Source organism: Galleria mellonella, unplaced genomic scaffold (assembly GCF_026898425.1).
Source record: "Galleria mellonella isolate WM207_F2 unplaced genomic scaffold, CSIRO_AGI_GalMel_v1 utg1260, whole genome shotgun sequence".
In the NCBI taxonomy this organism is placed as follows: domain Eukaryota; kingdom Metazoa; phylum Arthropoda; class Insecta; order Lepidoptera; family Pyralidae; genus Galleria; species Galleria mellonella.
The window spans coordinates 730,361-750,879 of NW_026441985.1; the positions used below are offsets into that span (position 1 = coordinate 730,361).

Below are 20,519 nucleotides of genomic sequence, written 5' to 3' on the forward strand. Positions count from 1 at the left end.
TATCCGTCTCTCGCGGATCACAGAAAAGTTCCATGTCGATCCAAGAATTGCGTTGCTATGATAACGACAAAGTCGTTATCATTGTATCAGTCGTAATCTGTCCACTGCTAAACATACATCTACCCCTCTTGAGGAGTTTTGCCAGTAGTTGTCACGCTTTGCAGGCGGATTAGCAACCGCAGTTAGGCTTTGTTGATGTTTAAAGAGAGACGCTGCTGCCTATTGCTTGACTATTAAGATCCCTTAGTCCCCTCCTACGACACCCACGGGAAAGGAAGGGAAAGATGGTGTAAAAACTCATAAAAATAGAATAATAGTCGAAGAAATAATTATCTTTATTATTATTTATAACATATATATGTAATTATTATAAATAATTATTCCCTTTTATTGGATAAGTCCGCCATTGTACTCATTCTTTTCTTGAGAATTCTGTATCATATAATTTAGGACTTTACTATACAATAAAGTGTTACAAACAAACAAATCATATTACAGTTACCAACCATTACTCAAAAATTATAAATACAAACATAAATGATATTCTGACATTGGAAATATCTCACAAAATATTATTTTTTCACATTAATTTTTTATGCAACTTAGAATGGGCATGAGCTGCCGACCCATCTGATGGAAAGTGATAACCGTCGCCTATAGACATGAGCAATACCATGGACATAACAGAATACCTGTAATGTTTCATGTATTTAGTCCTTTATATCTTCGAATATGTATACAAACTAGATATCGCGTCCAATATTAACAAAAGTCAAATATGTTCATCATCCGACTATACTACTATAAAACTGTAAATGATTTCATTGTAAATTAAACATTAATTACAAATGTTAAAACACATTTTTTCTTGTTCCAAAATAAGGTAAATTCATTGAAATTAAGAATCATTCATTCTATAAGTGAAGCAACACTCATATTTACTTCACCGACTTTGAGGCGTTAATTATTGATGGTCGAAGCTCAATACAGCTGAAGTGAATGAGTAACAATTAGTTTCTAATAGAGCTGACGTCTTCCAGCCAGTTGGGCCAGCTTCTTATTTCGTTATACAGCTTTCGTCCAGGGCTGTCTAAGTTCGCCAGTTGACGGTGTGCGACCACGTGGTAGTCGGAGGTGAGGTGGCCATTCCTAACGCCGCAATTCAATAGTGCCTTCACTGCATCTATCATTGAGCGTTTCACCTGATCATCTGGAATAACATGAATATATTTATGTAAGTATAATGCAATAATTACGTATTTTTTTAATGGATGACAACGGAATGTTTACCCCGCCTGCGCTAACGGTATACGCCGGACGGCACCAGTGAAAGGTGATAGGTGAGCATGAAGCAAATCAGGTAGCCCATAGTGACGAATTCAACAAGAATTGTTCACGATGGTTTTCAGGGAGGACCACGTGGAGGTTGATCTAATAGGGCATATTGCTAGCAATGGGGCTGTCAAACAATCCCTTTCCCCCCAATAATTGTGTATTCTAAATACCTGTTAATTGTAACTGTTAGTAATTTGATTTTCCCTCCGGAAATAAAATGTATCTAATACCTATTAAGTGGGAGGACAGGGATTATTAATAATGTGGACTAATAGCCCCATTGCTAGCAAGCCCTGTCAGGTCGACCTCCACGCGCTTCCCCTTGAGAACGATTGTGATTAATACTTCCTGTATTCGTCGCGATGGGCTAACTGACCTGCTTTCATACTCATCTATCATTCTTCACTGATGCCCCGCCAGTGTATACCGATAGCGCAGACGCGGTCACCATTTCATTGTCATCGATTAAAAAAAATACCTATTAAGTTGACAGTTAATTAGGTAAAGCCGTAACTTACTGTTAAAGTTCCCAATGAATGCGATACCCAAGGCCCTATTGTTATATCCTCTAGTATGCGCACCGACGTGTAACCACCCGGCGCCCTCATACACTTTGCCATTACCACCGACGATAAAACTGAAAAAAAAGTAAAATTATTTCTTAGTTAATGTATTTTTTATAAATACTTGGTCCCGTCATAGAATAGGCCACCCCTTCCTATCCCGTGGGTGTCGTAAGAGGCGACTAAGGGAGGGCGAGGCATGAACAGCAGCGTCCCTCTTAAAATATCTCCAAAGCATAACTGCAGTTGCCAATCCGTCTGCCAAGAGTGGCAACTACTGGCAAAACCCCCCAAGGGGGAGGCTTATGCTCAGCAATAGACAGTTAAAAACTGATATGGTATATACAGAAATTTGAAAAGTGGTGACACATTGTGTTTTATTATCGCCATCAAATAGAGATTTTTGCTGTGAAGCAGTTGTGTTTGCATGACTGTGTTGCAATTTGAAGGGCAGTGAAATTACAAGATATTGAGGCATAACACATTGGCCCTCAGGATTAGCAACACATACATAGATAACACATGAAGGATATCATGGACGACACAGAATATTCTGTTATGCCCATGGTACTGTTCATGAACTGTTACCACTTTCCATCAGGTGGGCCGTCAGTTTGTTGGCGATTGTAAGTTGCATAAAAAGAGGAATGTTTTGCTCCTCAGGAAATTATTAAAACATTTGTATTTTAAAGCATCGGCAGATACTTACTTGTAACCAATATCCCAAAAGTTTCTAGTTTCCATATGGTAATTCTGAATACTCCTCACGCGTTCAGCGCAGCGCTGATCAGTGTTACAAGTGGGCGTCACTGTATGCTGGATGATGACCAGATCAACGGGCCTGGGGAGGTACTGCACATGGACTGGGTTCAGTCCATCCCACTCGCTCTTACTGACCACTCCACAATCTAAAAATAAACAAAATTATCATGCTATACCACGATAATACCAATCCTGTTTTCCTCAATAATTAAAGATCCCACAAAGACAAACCGACCTCACTTGTAACAAAATTAGTTATTTTAGTTTAAAACTAAACTACTAAACCGACTTACGACTGAAGGTTATCCAAATACCAAGGGGAAGCTTTGTACAAAAGTCGTTTGCTTGGGCATCTCTATCCCATTCGTGTTTCTATCGTGAACCAGTTGTGCTTGCAGGGTTGTGTTTCGGTTTGAAGGGTGGGATATGGCAGTGAATTTACAGGGTACAGAGAAATAACACTCGATTCCTCAAAAATAGCAACGCATGGGGGGTATCATGGGCGAAACAGTATACACTGTTATGCCTATGGTACTGCTCATGTCTATAGGCGACAGTTACCACTTTCCTTTAGGTAGGCCGTCAGCTTGTTTGCCATTCTGAGTTGCATAAAAAAAGACTAATAAAATTTCTATGCGAACAATCTGTAAGTATTCCTTTCAGATAAAAAAAGAATTTTCCAAATCTATCTAACAGGAGTTGTAAACCGATTTTTAAGTTAATTTAAAGTTATAAGGTAACAAACATACATAAAAAAGCAACCGAACTGAGAACCTCTTTTTCTTGATGTCGGTTGAAAATGGCTTTATTGAATAATTACTATCGTGAGTCGTGATATATTGTAATCATTTATATCTCATTTTACTCACGTATTATCTTCAGGGTTAAAGGTTTGGGGGTAAGGTCTCCTATGCAGTTCAAAACCAATCGGATGGAAACTAACATGTAAATAAAGCCAATATATATAATTATAATAAAATGGCTTTATTGCTATCCAGAAAGTAAACGTTTAAATTTTTAATAATTATTAAGAAATACTGGACATTAGAATTTCCACTGAGATATTCCAAAACACAATTTTAAAGTTAGGATATATGATTATAATGAAAAATGTTAATATTTTATAGATAATATAGATAGAGCATCGAGCCTAAAAAACGGGACAACTTTTTGTCAGCTAATTGTCAAATTAACTGATACGTTTTTTTTTATCAGTGTTCTATATACTTATGCATAAATGTATCTTGAGGTATTATTTAATAAATAAAATGAGTATTCATGCATTAAAAAGATGCAGAAATTATAAAACAAAATATAAATAGAAGTTATAAAGAATCGAATCAGAACTATTTATCACGCAAAATTGTATGAAAAAGTTGAATAGTTTTTCTCGAAGCATTTCTATGGAGACACTCTATCTATATAATCTAAGGTTTGTACCTGAAACGTGACCTATTCTCCATCCATAGTGTCATATTATCTAAGCCTACACATGCTTATTTGAACTATACAATATCTAATACACTCGGCAAAATATGCATATGTCGGGAGCAAGGGATTATTAGTAATAGGAAATATATGCTGTCTATGCTGTCATATATTTGATCACGAGGAAGTCAATATTTCCTCGTGATCCCCTTGGAAATCATCGTACTTAATTTCAAGTGAACTTATGAAGTCATATCTATGTTTATGCGTGCAATGCAGTCAGGAAATTGTTTGTTTATTAAAAAGTTTACAGTATCAACCGTTAAGTGCCCACTGCTGAACATAGTCTCCCCCATAAGGGAGACTTTGCCAGTAGTTGCCACGCTTGACAGGCAGATTGGCAACCGCAATTAAGTTTTGTTGATATATTAAAAGAAACGCTGCTGTGTGGTTGATGAATGGACATTCATCAACCACGCAGTTCTATGGGGAAAAGGATTGTTAGCAATGGAGTTTGACAGCTCCATTGCTAGCAATATACCTTATTAGGTCGACCTCCACGTGGTTCCCCCTGGAAACCATCGTGAACAATTCTTGTTGAATTCGTCACGATGGGCTAACTGATCTGCTTCATCTTCACCTATCATTCTTCACTGGTGCCCCGCCGGTGTATACCGATAGCGCGGGTGGGGTTACCATTCCAATATCATCCATTAAAAAAAAAAAAAAAACACACAGTTCTCTTAGTCAACATATACCTACGGATACCTACGGAAAAAGAAGGGGTGGCTCATTCTATTATCACCTATTAAAAGAAACGGATACGTCTGATGTTATGTCATAAATAACATCTTATGTTACTCACAACGGCAACATCAACAAATCCCTTTTAACACTTCATCAGGCATTATAGCCGAAAGTAAAATTATTTTATTTATTTATTTATCTATTTATGTACCTAATTTTATCTCATTCAAAACTATATACCTACTCTTTTTGTACACATTCATTACATTACATTAACATTAGTCAAAACAAAATTGTACAAAGAGTTTTGTGGGCCTACAGTACTTCAAACATCAAGGCAACCTAAATTTATTTGAAAATAATTACTTTAGCTGTAATTTAATGGACGAGAATTTGTTTTAGAACCTCAATTTAATCGCTTAAAGGTTTACTTGTCAACAAAAAAGTGATTATCAAATTGTTAACAAATCTCTCGAATAACGTTTAGTAAAATGAATGTATTTCAAAATAAACAGTATTCTATCGTAAATACAAACATAGTGAGAAACTGGAACTAAACCACGAAATACTCCATAGATCATCATCATCTTTATATCAACCATTAACTGCCTGCTAAACATAGGCCCTCCTTCTATTAAGGAATTTTTCTAGTAGTTGCTATGCTTGGCAAGCGGGTTGACAACTCCTGCTAGGCTTTCGATAATGTTTAAAGAGGACACTAAGGCCCATCCCTCGACCATTAAGTTCCCTTGGTTGCCTCTTATAATATCCATGGGAAAGGAAGTGGTGGCCCATTCTATGCCGGGTCCATACGGCAAACGATTTATAGGCATAGATACTTTAAAAAAATTTTTTTAATACGCGAAATAGGTTGTTTATATGCAGATATTGCTTTACAATGCATATTCTTTATTTAAAAAAAATAGCTTTGATTAACACAAAATTAATATGCTATCATAATTTAAATAATCTCTGTCGATTATAAAGATTGTTTTCCACACAAAAAAAAAACATAAATTATAGCAAAAACATTTATTTTTATTTAAAAAGCAGTTTATAACTGACAGAGCTATATATGAGGTAATAAATAAATAAATAAATAAAAAACAACCGAAATAAGAACGACGAACGAGATAAGAACGAGATTCTTTTTTCAGACAGTTGCAAAACATTAAGACAAATTAAGAATTTAATTCTTTTGGAAATCTTTTAAAATTCGAATAACTCTATAAATTTCCTTTCCATAAAACTATTTTCATTTTAATATAAACTATTTTATGTCGATTTTGATAGTTGTTTTTAATTGGATTTACTATGAAACTAATACTAAATTTGTTTATTTTGCTGATGATACTTTTTTTATTACAAAAATAAATATAAAAGATATATACTCACCTCCTTTCACATAACTCCATTGAAGGAAAATAACAAGAACAAAACAATGTGTTAAACCCATTTTAGAACACTGCACCGATATACAGCAACGGTATAATATATACTGATTCACTTTAGTTCGTATATCTCTATATTTCACATCTGTATAAGAAAAATATCACTCTATCCTTATCATACTGTATAGTGTTAAAATGTGATGGGAAACTTAAATAATTTATCTGGTCATTATTACCTATACTGATAATTTTATATGCAAAATACCTAACAATTATCATTTGGGTTCTTTATAATAAAGATGAGTGTAAGACTATTTTAATGTCTGACTAATGAATTTGATAATTCAACTTTTGATGTTTGTGGGTTCAATCCTCGCCTCGGTCCAAACAATACAACCGGGGGGAAAGGGATTGTTAGCAATGGAGTTTGACAGCCCCATTGCTAGCAATATACCTTATTTTTTTGTTAATGTATGATAATGGAATGGTAACCCCACCCGCGCTATCGGTATACACCGGCGGGGCACCAGTGAAGGATGATAGGTGAGGAGATGAAGTAGGTCAGTTAGCCCATCGTGACGAATTCAACGAGAATTATTCACGATGGTTTCCAGGGGGAACCACGTGGAGGTCGACCTAATAAGGCATATTGCTAGCAATGGGGCTGTCAAACTTCATTACTAACAATCCCTTTCCCCCCAATATACCTTATTAGGTCGACTTCCACGTGGTTCTCCCTGGAAACCATCGTGAACAATTCTCGTTGAATTCGTCACGATGGGCTAACTGACCTACTTCATCCTTACCTATCATCCTTCACTAGTGCCTCGCCTGTGTATACCGATAGAGCGGGTGGGGTTATCATTCCATTACCATTATTTAAAAAAAAAAACAATACAACCATTATAGTCTATATACATGTGTAATAGGAATTTTCAACTGACTTCAATAAAAAATAAAGTTCTCAATTTGGCTGTATTTTTTATGTTTGTTACCTTGTTTGTCATTCCATCAGTGCTAAACTGATTTTAAAAAATATTTTTTTACCTGATAGGCTATACTTACACATAGAATATTAGAAATTTTAACAAAATCGATTCAATAGTTTTTTAAGTCAAAATAACTAATTTTTCCTGAATAAAAGTGGATTTTTTTTTTGTTGAACACCAACTTAAATTATGTGAACTTACTATATTTGTTAATTTCGTCAATTGTTTCCACTTTATTCAGAAGTCTTATTCAGGGTTAACATGTGTTTTAGCAAGTTTCTTTTTTTTTTATACAACTTAGAATGGCAAACAAGCTGACGACCCACCTGATGGAAAGTAGTAACCGTCGCCTATAGATAAAAAAATAAAAATAACGCCTATAATTTAATTTATTTTCATTAAATTTCAATATAGCAAGTTAAATTGAAACAAAATATTTTTTATTATATATTTAAATTTAAGCAAAGATGGACTCTCTTTTACGTTTACGAGACTGAAATTAAACACTTTTCTGGCAGACTTTTTTATATCCAGAGATAACAAACAAGCGTACAGCCCGCCTGATGGTAAACGATTACTATAGCCTATGGATGCCTTCAAAATCAAGGATATCACATGTAGCATAAAATTTTATTGTGCTGACTCCAATAAGCATCAGATTATATTATATATGCGTGATTTTCTTTAAGAAATCATTTATAAGTATTAACTAATAAATATCGAAACATGCCTGAGGATCCTCACAGTCTCAGAGAACCCTAAACAAATTAAGTCTTAACTATTACTTTTTTACAATAAAAAACCGATGATGCGTAATGAATACTATAAACATTCCAAAGTCTATAAAAAAAACTAAGGGAATTCCTGCAGTTTTTATTCATAAAATTATTATCTCTTTCGAGGAAATATTTAATTTAATTTATCATTTCATATAATAGCAACAAATTAAATCCAAGCATCAATAACAAGTGTTATCTATCTATACAAAGATATTATTATTCGCGCTCATGAATAAGCCGAAGCCACAATACAGTTCTAATGTCAGTCTCTATTTGTTCTCGACTCGATCTCGGGAAAAACAGTTCGAGATTGATCTTGACTGGAAAAGAACGGAGCTAGATAGTAGTTGGTCGACAATTCCTTCTTTTTTTAAATTATTTATTATTATTGTTGATTAAAATGGTAGAAATACAATATTAATATACTTATAATTTAAAGATTATTTATTTTGTTTTAAAAATTAAACCACTGTATTGATATTGAAAAACATGACATATGCGCAAACAAAAAAACAATCGAATTGAGAATCTCTTGCTTCTTTGAAGTTTACTGAAAAAGGATAAAAAATATACCAATGAATTAATTGTAGATTCACAAATATAATAGATTTCATTTATTAAATTTAAAACGCGCAATCGTATCTTAAATACAAAAACACAGAAACGAGAAGAATTTTCTGGTAACAAATTAACATCAAACAAAGAGGTCGACAATAGAAATATACTTCTTGTATATACCAAGAAACGTTTGTTGTTTGTTTTATATATTTGATATAAGTAGGCACTCTGTATAAGTAGGAGCAAAAAAAAGGAAATATACGTATACGTATATACCATTTCGTAGAATATTCGAACACAAAACAATATCAGATTTACCATAAAACATAACATTCATCGAATTATAAATAAAGCTTCAGACAAATAATATTTGAAAAAACCAACAACACAATAACATATACATGTTATCGTCATGCTATCGAATATCACAAGGTTATACAAAATGGTAATTCATAACCTTAGGAAACCTATAAACATACCGCTGTTGTTATGATATTTATCTTTTCTTTATTTATTTACTCTTTATTACATATATATTTGCTACTCATTAAGTGTCACTCATATATATGTTACACTTATGAAGTACAAAAAACGGTCATGTCGTTAAAGCAATCTCTTCCAGACACATTTGGATAGAGGAGAAAAATTATATTGGCGCAAGAAGTATATCTAGTAAAAAACGCTCATATTAATAAAACATATGTTGGGGGGAAAGGGATTGTTAGTAATGGAGACTGAGAATCCCATTGCTAGCAATATACCCAACCAGGTCGACCTCCTCGCGGATCCCCCTGGAAACTATCATAGTTAATTCCTGATGAATTCATTATGATGGGCCAACTGGCCTGTTTTCATTCTCATCTGTTTCACCCTTCACTGGTGCTCCGCCAGCGTATCCCGTTAGTGCAGGCTGAGTTACCATACCATTTCCACTCATCAAAAAAAAAACATATGCAAATAATCATATGCGTATCTTCTACCTTTAAAGAAATAATTAAAAATTAATTAGTACGATACTAAAATTATACAAACTACTAGCTGACACGACAAACATTGTTCTACCATATATTTTTTTTTCTAGAACACCTTAGCACCTAGCGATATGAAATATACTTTACTACCTATTCTTATACCTACCAAATTTACGTAAAAAAATTGATAAAAATCGATCAAATCGTTTCTGAGGAATTCGACCATAAACACAGTAATACGAAATATTTATATAAGATGTAATAGTTTATTTTCTCTCATGAACGTAGATGCTGCAGAATGAGCTCCCTGTCGAGGTTTTCTCTATATGGTATTTCTCTATAGGGTTCTTCAAAAAGTATGTATTAAGATTTCTTCAGTGTCGACAACGCCGTAACACCACGGAACAGTGTTGCGGAACTAGTGTTGCACCTCCTCGCGGGGAAACTGTCATGGTTAATTCCTGATGAATTCATCATGATGGACTAACTAGCCTGTTTTCATTCTCATCTATCACTCTTCCTGGTGCTCCGCCAGCGTATCCCGTTAGCGCAGGCGGGGTTACCATACCATTATCACCCATAAAAAAAAAACTAGTATTGCAGGCGTCCATAAGCTACAGTGACCGTTTATCAACAGACGGGCTGTATGCTTATTTGCCACTTTAGTGGTATAAAAAAAATTGAGTATATCTTACAATAGAATATAAACAAACTTTTTGTTGTTAAAGTAACATAACCCAAAAATTTGTAATGACGTTCAAACTTTAATCACTCGTAATTACCTCTGTAGTCTACAATGTTACCTTGAGTTTTTTCTCTATACTAATTATATCACAATGACACTTACGTTAGTCATAACGACGTGGAAGTTAATCTATTTTAGGTGTTTTACTTCTCAATTTTCACCTTCATGTTCTGTAAGTTCCGGAAAGTAGCGAAATGTAATTAAATTTACATTAACAAAGTCTAATCAAATAAGTCAGCATGGATACTTTGGTGTTCATTATTCTATCACGCTGAACGGATTTACCTATTTCAAGGAAATTTTTCATGCAACTTTGAATGGAAAAACAAGCTACCGAAAATACTTTAATCTCTTTTAATTAATATATTTGGAAAAAATTGCAGGATATACTTTGTAGACTATATTACCACAGGGAGACTTTGTACAAAAGTCGATTGCTTGGATACCTCTATCCCATTCGTGTCTCAACCGTGAAGCAGTTGTGTTTGCATGGCTGTGTTTCCGTTTGAAGTGTGGGATATGGCGTGAATTTACTGGATACAGAGGAATAACACCTGAGTCCTCAGGAATGGCAACGCATGGGGAGTATCATGGGCCAAACAGTATACTCTGTTATGTCCATGGTACTGCTCATGTTTATAGGCAACGGTTACCACTTTCCATCAGGTGGGCCGTCAGCTTGTTTACCATTCTAAATTGTATAAAAAAAAATTATTCAGTTAATATAATTTATTAAATACTCCTAATGAAAATACTCTGTAACTGTAACACCCCTCACGCGTTGAGGTTTACATTGTCATGCCTATAGAGGCATACAGGGTATAGATCCTGTATGCCTTTATAAATATGAGATGGCTAAGAAAATTTAATTGTCAACGGAGCAGCGTTCCGCTGCTGCCCATCTTTAGACATTACCAAAGCCTAACTGCAGTTGTCAACCCACCTGCAAAGTGTGGCAACTACTGGCAAAACTCCCTAAGGGGGGGAGGCTTATGATCAACAGTAGACAGTCAACGGCTAATAAAAGGGAGCTAATGAATAAGTAATAAACGGGAAGAAGGAATTGTTAGAAATGTGGACTATCAGTTCCATTATCAGGTCAGGTCGACCTCCATGTGGCTCTCCCTGGAAACTATTATGTTGGATTCCAGGTATCTTTATCACGATGAGCTAACTGACCTGCCTTTTCATTCTCACCTATCATCTCTCACTGATGCCCCATTAGCATATACCGTTAGCACAAGCGGGGCTACCATTCCATTATCATCCATTCAAAAAATATTATGATGACAATGTGATAATATTACATTACTATGCATATAAAACGATGATGAGATCTGAAAACTACCATTGGAATTTTTTAATCTTACTTTCACATTTACAATACATATTAATAAATTAAAACTTCCCTATGGTTGACTGGGAGAGAATGCTTTTTGCATTAAGTCCGCCATTTACACATATATATGTACTAATGAATAAATAAATAAAAAAAGCTGTTGCTTTTTTTATTTATTTTTTGGCTAACTAGCCAAACTCTAAAAGAAACAAAAGCACATTGCCCTCTCAATTTTGACAGAGCTTTGATGTTTATCACTCATATGCGAAACAAAATATTAACGATGCGGGAGAGGCACCCACGCACAGGGTCATTGTATCCATACAAAATCAGCATAATAACCTACTTTAATCTTAATAAGATTTATGTGGGATCGCACGGATGTAAAGCCTTTTAAACGAAATATTTTTGATAAGAGTTTGATGCCACTCTTATTTAAGGTTTTACGTACGTATTAGTCCCATATAAATATCAAGATTAGAGCTTTTAAGAATTCATGAAGATATTAAATAACATACCTATATTATGTGACCGTCTCCTATAAGGGTTTATTAGTAACTAGCGGCCCATCCCAACTTCGCACGGGTGGACATTTTTACAACATTTCAAAAAGTGATTATTGTGACATAACGATAATAGTTGAACATATAGTATCGCGAAGTTTTTTGTAATTATTGATATTTTCTTCAATATTGTAGAACATGCTTTTGTTCTATCACCAATAGTTTCCGCAGCGCACGCGACGAAAGATATTTTATAGCATTTTTTTACACCTTGAGTTACGTTACTAAAGTTTTAGTAAGGATCCCTAATCTTTTCTAGCCATAAATATAGCCTATGTTACTCAGGGTGAATGTAGCTTACTAATGGTGAAAGAATATTTGAAATCAGCAAAGTCGTTTTTGAGTTTATTCATTATAAACATACATACACACAAAAATACAAATCTTTCCTCTTTATAATATTAGTGTAAATGTAGATGGTGACTAACAGCCCCTTAGTTAACTATATAATTATAATACTATACCCTGTCAGATTGACTTCAACGCATATCCACATGTTTCTCCCTAAAAATTGTTGTGCTTTACTTTTTTTTACAACTTAGAATGGCAAACAAGCTGACGGCCCACCTGATGGAAAGTGGTTACCGTCGCCTACAGACATGAGCAGTACCATATACATAACAGAGTATACTGTTCCGCTCATGATACCCCAATGCGTAACTTCTGATGAAGTGCCTCATGATAGACCAATTGACCCGACTACATCCTCACCTATCTCTCACTGGTATCCCGTCAGGTTACACTAATGTGTAGACAGGACCACTGCTTTGTTATCTCTTATAAAATATAGGTACTCATTGCATATTCCTAATGAATATTATTATTATTAATATATCAGCCATTAACTGTCCACTGCTGAACATAGGCCTTCCCCATAGGAGGAGTTTTACCAGTAGTTGTAACGCTTAGCAGGCGGGTTGGCAACCACAGTTAGGCTTTGGCGATATTTTAAGCGGGACGCTGCTGCCTATCCCAAGATCTTAAACTCCCTTAGTCGCCTCTTACGACATCCACGAGAAAGGACATTGACCCTTTCTATACCGGGATCACATAGCATCGAATGAATGTAACTGAAGACTTATTGTACCACGGTGCTATAAAGTAGAGTCCTTCAAGGAATTCCATTCACCAGACCAGTATTAATCGGGGTGCGGAAATGCTAATTAATTCACTAAGAGTGTTGTTTATAATTAATTACTGTGTAATTAACGTGCGACGCATGTGGCTTGCCTTCCTTTGAGCTTAGCCTAAGCTGAAGTACGTATTCAGAAGCATTGCTCTCTTCAAAAGCCTTTAACCTCAGAGCAATTTTACCCACATAATGTTTAATATAAGAGGTAGGGGGAAGGGATTGTTAGTCAGAAGATCTAATAGCACCATTGCTAGCAATATAGGGTATATTCAGGTTGACCTCCACACGGTTTTCTCTGGAAACTATCATGGTTAATTCTTGTCGAATTCATCATGATAGACCAATTGACCTGTATTCATTCTCACCTATCATCTTCCAATGGTGCCCCGCTGGTGTATACCGATAGCGCGGGCAGGGTTACCATTCCATTTTCAACCATTAAAAAAAATATAAGAAGTGAGGGGGAAAAGAATTGTTAGTAATGGGGAGGTTAATCGCCATTTCTATCAATATACCCTATCAGGTTGACCTCCACGTGCTTTCCTCTGGAAATTATCGTGACTAATTTATCTTTGAATTCGTCATGATGGGCTAACTGACCTGGTTTTTCATCCTCACTTTTTCTTTTTTATCCTCATTAGTCCCCCGCTAGTGTATACCGATAGCGCAGCCGGGGTTACGATTTCATTACCATTCAAAAAATATAAGAGGTAAAAGGGAAAAGGATTGTTACCAATAGGAACTAGCAGTCCTATTGCTAGCTGTTGGCAACAGACCTCTTTTTATATAAGTTTACCTTTTTACATTTATATTTTTATATTATGAATATGTCTTTGATACTTATTTTGTTTTTCTATTTGATTGACATATTGTTATACTGTGATTGTCTTAGGAAAATATACTGGTAAGCCTCTCTTAATATTATTTTATTATTGTCGCTGCCCTCCTCTCCTACCAGCGCCGTTTTTACTAGCAATATACGCTGTTCAGTGAACCCCAATGCAATTCCCTCTAGAAACCGTCGTTATTAATTCGTCGTTAGTAATCGACTGATTGTGTCGTTGAATACGTCACAATCAGTCGATTGTGATTGTCAGAATTGACTTTTTTTAATGCTCACCTATCATCCCTTACTGGTGCCCCGCCACCTGGAATGATAACTCTCTATTAGCTGGCAAGTTGTTTGCTCTATGACACAAGTGCATTGTATTATATTTTCACTCATATTTCATTTAAACCAAATTTCATTAAAAAGCCTTTTGCAGGTATAAACCTGCAGAAGTCCGAAACGAAATTTAAACTTATTTAAGCCGTTTTATAGATATTAAATATTAAGGCAAGAGTTATTCTTTTCCCTCATAGAATGCCATAAGGAATGAATTTAAGCTTTCTGTACTCACTGATTCTCTGTAAGGTTTTTAAGATCGTTGCTCCATCTAGTAGAGGGTCGCTCTATACTGTGTGTGTGTCTTCTCTATCGGTTATCGGTTCTTCGATTTATGTGACACTTCAGCTTACTTATCCCTTGGGTTAAGTATATTACTTTGAAAACTTTACAGGAGTTATATAAATATCAATAATTAGGTACTTAATTCTTTTTCTATTTCTTTTTAACTGTTATTTTTTTGTTTCCCCAATTCACAATTTTTGTCAGATATTCAAAGGTTAACTGGAAGAAATCCCATTTTTTGGGATAAGTCCGCCATTGTACACATTATTTTCTTACCAACTGATTAATTCTTATTGAATGCCAAATTCGCTAACTGAACTGCATTCATCTTCATCTATCATCTCTCACTGGTGCCCCGCCAGCATATATCAACAAATATACAATATATATACAAATTAAATACACAGGCGGGGTTACCATTCCATCTTCATCCATTACAAAAAAAATAGCCGCTAATACATATAAATAGCACCAAAGACAACACTGAATACACTGTGACGTCGTAACTATTATTTAGTTGTTTTTAGCGACTAAAACAAGAGTGGGGCTCTCTAATTTCTAGGTAGCTATTAGTTGGAAATCAGCAAGTGAAGTATCCACTATCTAAACTAATACCTTTTCAAATATACGATACTGATTATTGAGAATTTAATGAACTTATTGTATTTTTGTATCGTTTTCGATAATTAAAAAAGGGTTTTTTCTATAGACATCCTTTTATTATACAAACTCATCCTTTTATTACTCAAACTTGGCACCGTTTCTAAAAAAACAAGTTACAAATTTGAATTTCGAAACAAGTATTTTACGTTTTGTATCTAGACATAATACGAGGGATCTTTTTTCGTTGTCATGTTTATATATTATTACTAGCTGACTCGGCAAACGTTGTTTTACCATATACATTATTTGTAGAACTATACATGAAAATTTATCCTACTACAATTATTATATTGGATTGCCATCTTGCAACCCTAAAATTTGTCAAAAAATAAAAAAAAAATATTTTGGGGAGGGTCACCCTTATCCTCAATGATATGAATGGTATAAAAAATAGATGTTGGCCGATTCTCAGATCTATCCAATATGCACATAAAATTTCATAAAAATCGGTAAAGCCGTTTCGGAGGAGTTTGGTAACAAACACCGTGACACGAGAATTTTATATATAAGATTTATTTTACGAAATTGAAAGTAAACCGAACCAAAGCTAACAAAATTGGGCATTTTATTCAAAGAAATATACGTCGAAAAACGACAAAAAAATTTGAGCCTCTTACACTAGTACAGCGTTATATGAATATAGCACGTAAATATTTGCCATTAATATTTTTTTTATTAACGAAATGTATTTCCTGATATATTCTACAACATAAGTAGATTCTTAATTTAATATACCACTAAATAATTTAATTTCACCCTATATGATCATATGGGCTATTACCTGTCCACTGCTGAACATAGGCATTTACCATGGGCAACATTTGTCATGGGCGGCGGTAGTCACTTACCATCATGTGAGCCGCATCCGCATGCTCATTTGCCCCCTGTGTTGTAACAAAAAATTGGTCTTTCATAAATAAGCCATAAGGGAGATTTTGCCAGTAGTTGGCATGCTTGTCAAGAGGGTTGGCAAACGCAGTGGGGCTTTTGGTGATGTTTAAAGAGGGACGCTGCTATCATCCCTCGATCATTAAGTTTCCTTAGTCGCCTCTCACGATACCCACGAAAATATATATATATATATATATATATATATATATATATATATATATATATATATGAAATATAGAAATTTTAATAATACAATAAATGCGAAAGTTTGTAATAATACTTAGATGTATGTTTGTTACTCTTTCACGCAAAAACTTCTGAACGAATTAGCACATAACGCACTAATTAACATGGGCGGAACTACGGGATACAGCTAGTTTTAAATATATAACAGCATTTAATGCTCTGGTAGCGCCTAATATTTCTCTCATCAAAAATATTTCAATACATCTTATTTGCTATAAATTTTATGTCCGATTAAAGAACTAATTAATAATCGCTTTCCAGAAATTTACAACTTTTATGTGTAGGTGGGTAGCCAGATTGCAAGAATATAATTTCACTTGTATTTTAGAATGCAAAGTTTAACAAAACTTTATTTCAAGCTATTCTTATCCGTGGGAAATTCCAGTAACACATTTTCAATGTAAATGTTTTTTAATTCATCTTTCTTTCCACTAAATGGGCCATTAGCTTATTTTTTAGTCCGTGTTACATAAAAAACAATGACATATAGCCTACTATTATTATTTCTTTGAATTTTCTTTCAATTAATGTTTAAGCAAAAAAGAAAAAAAATTTAAAATTATACTATGTAATAAGTATTTAAAAATTAAGTATATGTAAGTTCAATGATTAATATTTGCATGTTATTTTATGTGGGGAAAGTTGATAAATGCAACATCTTATTTACAATGGTTCTGGCAAATAAATTTAATTTTATTTCATGTCAGTTCCTCGCATTTCATCCCATTTTATTCTATTTCATTTCACTGATTTACCCGAGAAAACCAATAGGATAGGATAGGATGCAGGATACAGCTTGTACTTACATATATATTATACACAAGTGAAATATAACCCCCTTCTAAACAATAATGTAAGCGAAAAGGCAAGTGTCAGTTTCTCTCATTTACTCACATAGATATTTACATTTCACACAAAATCTAATTAGTAAACAAGACCATATTATCATCAGTCAAATGATAATTTTGGCCTTCGAGGTTGGGTTAAGTCCCGGGGTACTGATAACACGTACGCATCAGTACGTGATAACATTATTTCACGCTAACAATTCAGACTGTGCAATTTTGACTCATGTGTGTACATATAATACAGTTTAAATTAGAATAATTTTTCGCTGCACCAGAAATGTGGGCGTAAGCTCTAGAGCAATTAAAAATTACAGCACAGAAAAATGAACTTAATGGTTTGTGTTTTTAAATCTAGCTGTGTAATGTGATAATCTTTTCAGCCGATTTAAAAAGGGATGTGCTTCTCGATTCCACTTTTCGTAGGTGTTACGTGATAATTCTCTGCCCAATTCTGAACTTATTTTTTTTTTCATCTAAAATCCTCATAATTCTGTCAAGATGGAAGTAATTTATTTCGGTGTACATTGAAATTGGAAATTTAAAAATTCTTTTCTTCATAGAAATTTTCAATTATATTTTTTTTTAATCTCGAAGTTTTTTCGTTTATGAAAACTAAATATTTTTGATTTACACTGGCGGAGTAACTAACTAGCTACTACACTATTTTAACTATAGTACTAATGAGGGATGATAGGTTAGAATAAAATGAGATTTGCTGATCCGTGCATAGCAACAAATTCCCCAAAAATTAACCAACACAGTGTTTAGAGGAAGTCCACATGAAGTTGGATCTAACCTATATATTATATTACTAACAATTGAACCACTAAATTCCATCCCAAATAATCTCTTTTCCTTAGTAGATGTTATTTAACCGCTTTTCTTTTGGAGAGAATAAGGGATTACTAATACGATAGCGCCGCCATTGCTAACAATATAAAGTCGACTTTCACAAAAATCTCATTGTAAACCATCGTGATTACTGTTGAATTTATTACGATGGCTCAACAGACCTATTTTCATTCTCACCTATCGCCACTCACTAGTGCTCCGCTAGCGTTAACTGGTAACGCAGGCGAGGTTACCATTTTATTATCATCTATAAAAAAAATATTTATTCAATTTTAGTTTGTTTAATAAAATAAAAAAATATAATTAAATATTCTCATAAATATTGTGATAATCACTAATGAGATAATAGGAAATAATCGACTATTATCATGGTGGTCAGTAATCGAAGATTAACATTACGTGGATCATAATTCTTGACATGTTCACATGTTTTCACTGTAATTTTTAACAAACTCTCGGCTTTTGACGTGTAAATAGTAATACACTCCTGAAACGTGACGCTCTCAGAAAACAATTTTCGAGTGAGAATTCCAAAAACATTTTCTTGAAAAGAAACCGGCAGAAACAAAAACAAATTTAGAAGGAAAAAAAAACAGTTTTTACAACACAGTTAAGAAAAAAAACACCCATTTTTCTTAGAAAAACACACTTTTTCCTTAAGAAATTATACTGCCTAAGGAAAACAATTTTATCTTAATTAGGTTTTTGAAATGTTCTCTTTTCAGAGTTCCGCACCAAATGGTACACCATTGATACTCTTATTATCCGTCCATTCGTCCATTTGTCTCAGTATATATATATATATATATATATATATATATATATATATATATATATATATATAATGTTTCTCTGAAATTATTAATGCTAACTCATTTGCTCTTTTTGTCGATTTTAGGTAACAACATGTTGCTAAGGACGATATTTAAAAGTAAAGCAACTTCTACGTTTGACAAGCGATCCAGAACAAAAAAAAATCAATGAGATATCAAAAACTGTTTGCCGTATGGTCACCCCTTCTTTAGATGCCTTCCTTGTTGTAATAGACGACTACGTGAACTTAATGGTCGAGAAATGGACAGCAACATTCCTTTTAAAACATCACCAAAACTTAACTGCGGTTAAATTTTGGTGATGTTTTTAAATACACATAATGTTAATAGAGATTTAAAAGAGTGACTTGAGTTCTTTTTTGCGAGTTCTTCTCAACAAATAAAAAGTTTCTAAACCCTGCATTCATAAAAAAAAAATACAATTTAAAAATGCTTGTAAACAAGTCTATTTGAATAAAGATATTTTGTATTTCTTATTGAGTATTTATTTTGTACGTTTATTTATTTTATTTTAATAATAATAATTTATATAACAGTGATAATATAAAATCCAGTCAATTAATACCAAATAAATCGTTTATTAACATGAAATTGAAATGAAAATATTTTTGGGTGAATTTTTTAAAAAAAAAACTGTATTATAGTGATTATTTAAATTATACTTGTATTTTGTTATTTGAATAGATTACCTTTATCAATACATTATATTTATTTTATACATGCAAAAATTATATATTTAAATATTTACTTATTATATTTTGATGTTTATAGTTTTTGCGAATTATTTTTTTCTCTATCTGTAATATAATATTTGCGTCATTTATTGTTATGGTATTTGCAAACAGCGTTATTTTATTACGTAGCTGTGTTTTTACGTCATTTAATTACACAGTTAAACCATAGATGATAGTAAGTAATTATTATTAAAACGTAATTTGTTCACGAACAATGTATGTAATTGATAAACCAGTGTTATTTACGTCAATAACTGCGTTAATTCTTAAGAATTGATGTGTAACTTTGTAGCATAACTAAATCGTAACAATGTTTGTGTATGATCCCTTGTATATATATATATATATATATATATATATATATATATATATATATATATATATATATATATATATATATATATGTATAATATGAGGGACTTAAAAAAACAAATGGATGCTAAAATAGCAATTACTAGAAAATTTTCTTGCCTCTCTGTTTGTTCCGGCATCACGCAGATACTATTGGATGCAATTCACACAATTGCATTTTTGATAGTCTAACTTAAAATCTGTCATATATGTACTTTATCTTAATACGCTATCTGGAAGTAGAAGATTTTCCACATCTAAAATCCACGCATACAATGTAGTGGGCACAAGCTAGTGTATAGGTAATAAAATTGTAACTAGATGACGCCTGAAATGTAATGTAAATTGG

At 33.5% G+C, this 20,519-nt stretch overlaps 1 protein-coding gene and 1 long non-coding RNA gene across 2 annotated transcripts; one reads left to right on the forward strand and one right to left on the reverse strand.

The window, feature by feature from the left end:
- Positions 1 to 314: 314 nt before the first annotated feature.
- LOC113519541 (peptidoglycan recognition protein) lies at positions 315 to 6,390 on the reverse strand. The gene is made up of 4 exons (XM_052899961.1): positions 6,231 to 6,390; positions 2,608 to 2,806; positions 1,854 to 1,972; positions 315 to 1,210 (listed from the first exon to the last, which is right to left on the reverse strand). The coding sequence occupies exons 1-4, from the start codon at positions 6,289 to 6,291 to the stop codon at positions 1,011 to 1,013; spliced, it is 579 nt and encodes a 192-aa protein (XP_052755921.1). The 5' UTR covers positions 6,292 to 6,390; the 3' UTR covers positions 315 to 1,010.
- On the forward strand, positions 1,099 to 19,561 carry LOC128201831 (uncharacterized). Its single transcript, XR_008253448.1, has 2 exons — positions 1,099 to 1,234; positions 19,151 to 19,561. It is a non-coding gene; the product is annotated as an uncharacterized LOC128201831 (long non-coding RNA).
- Positions 19,562 to 20,519: the final 958 nt, after the last annotated feature.

Bases quoted from the DNA above. Each gene is read 5' to 3' on its own strand.
- LOC113519541 (XM_052899961.1), bottom strand. From the start codon at position 6,291: ATGGGTTTAACACATTGTTTTGTTCTTGTTATTTTCCTTCAATGGAGT. The intron at 2,807-6,230 runs GTGAGTATATAT...GTTTATTTTTAG, and splicing joins ATGGAGTTATGTGAAAGGAG to ATTGTGGAGTGGTCAGTAAG. The intron at 1,973-2,607 runs GTAAGTATCTGC...CTTTTTTTTCAG, and splicing joins TTTTGGGATATTGGTTACAA to TTTTATCGTCGGTGGTAATG.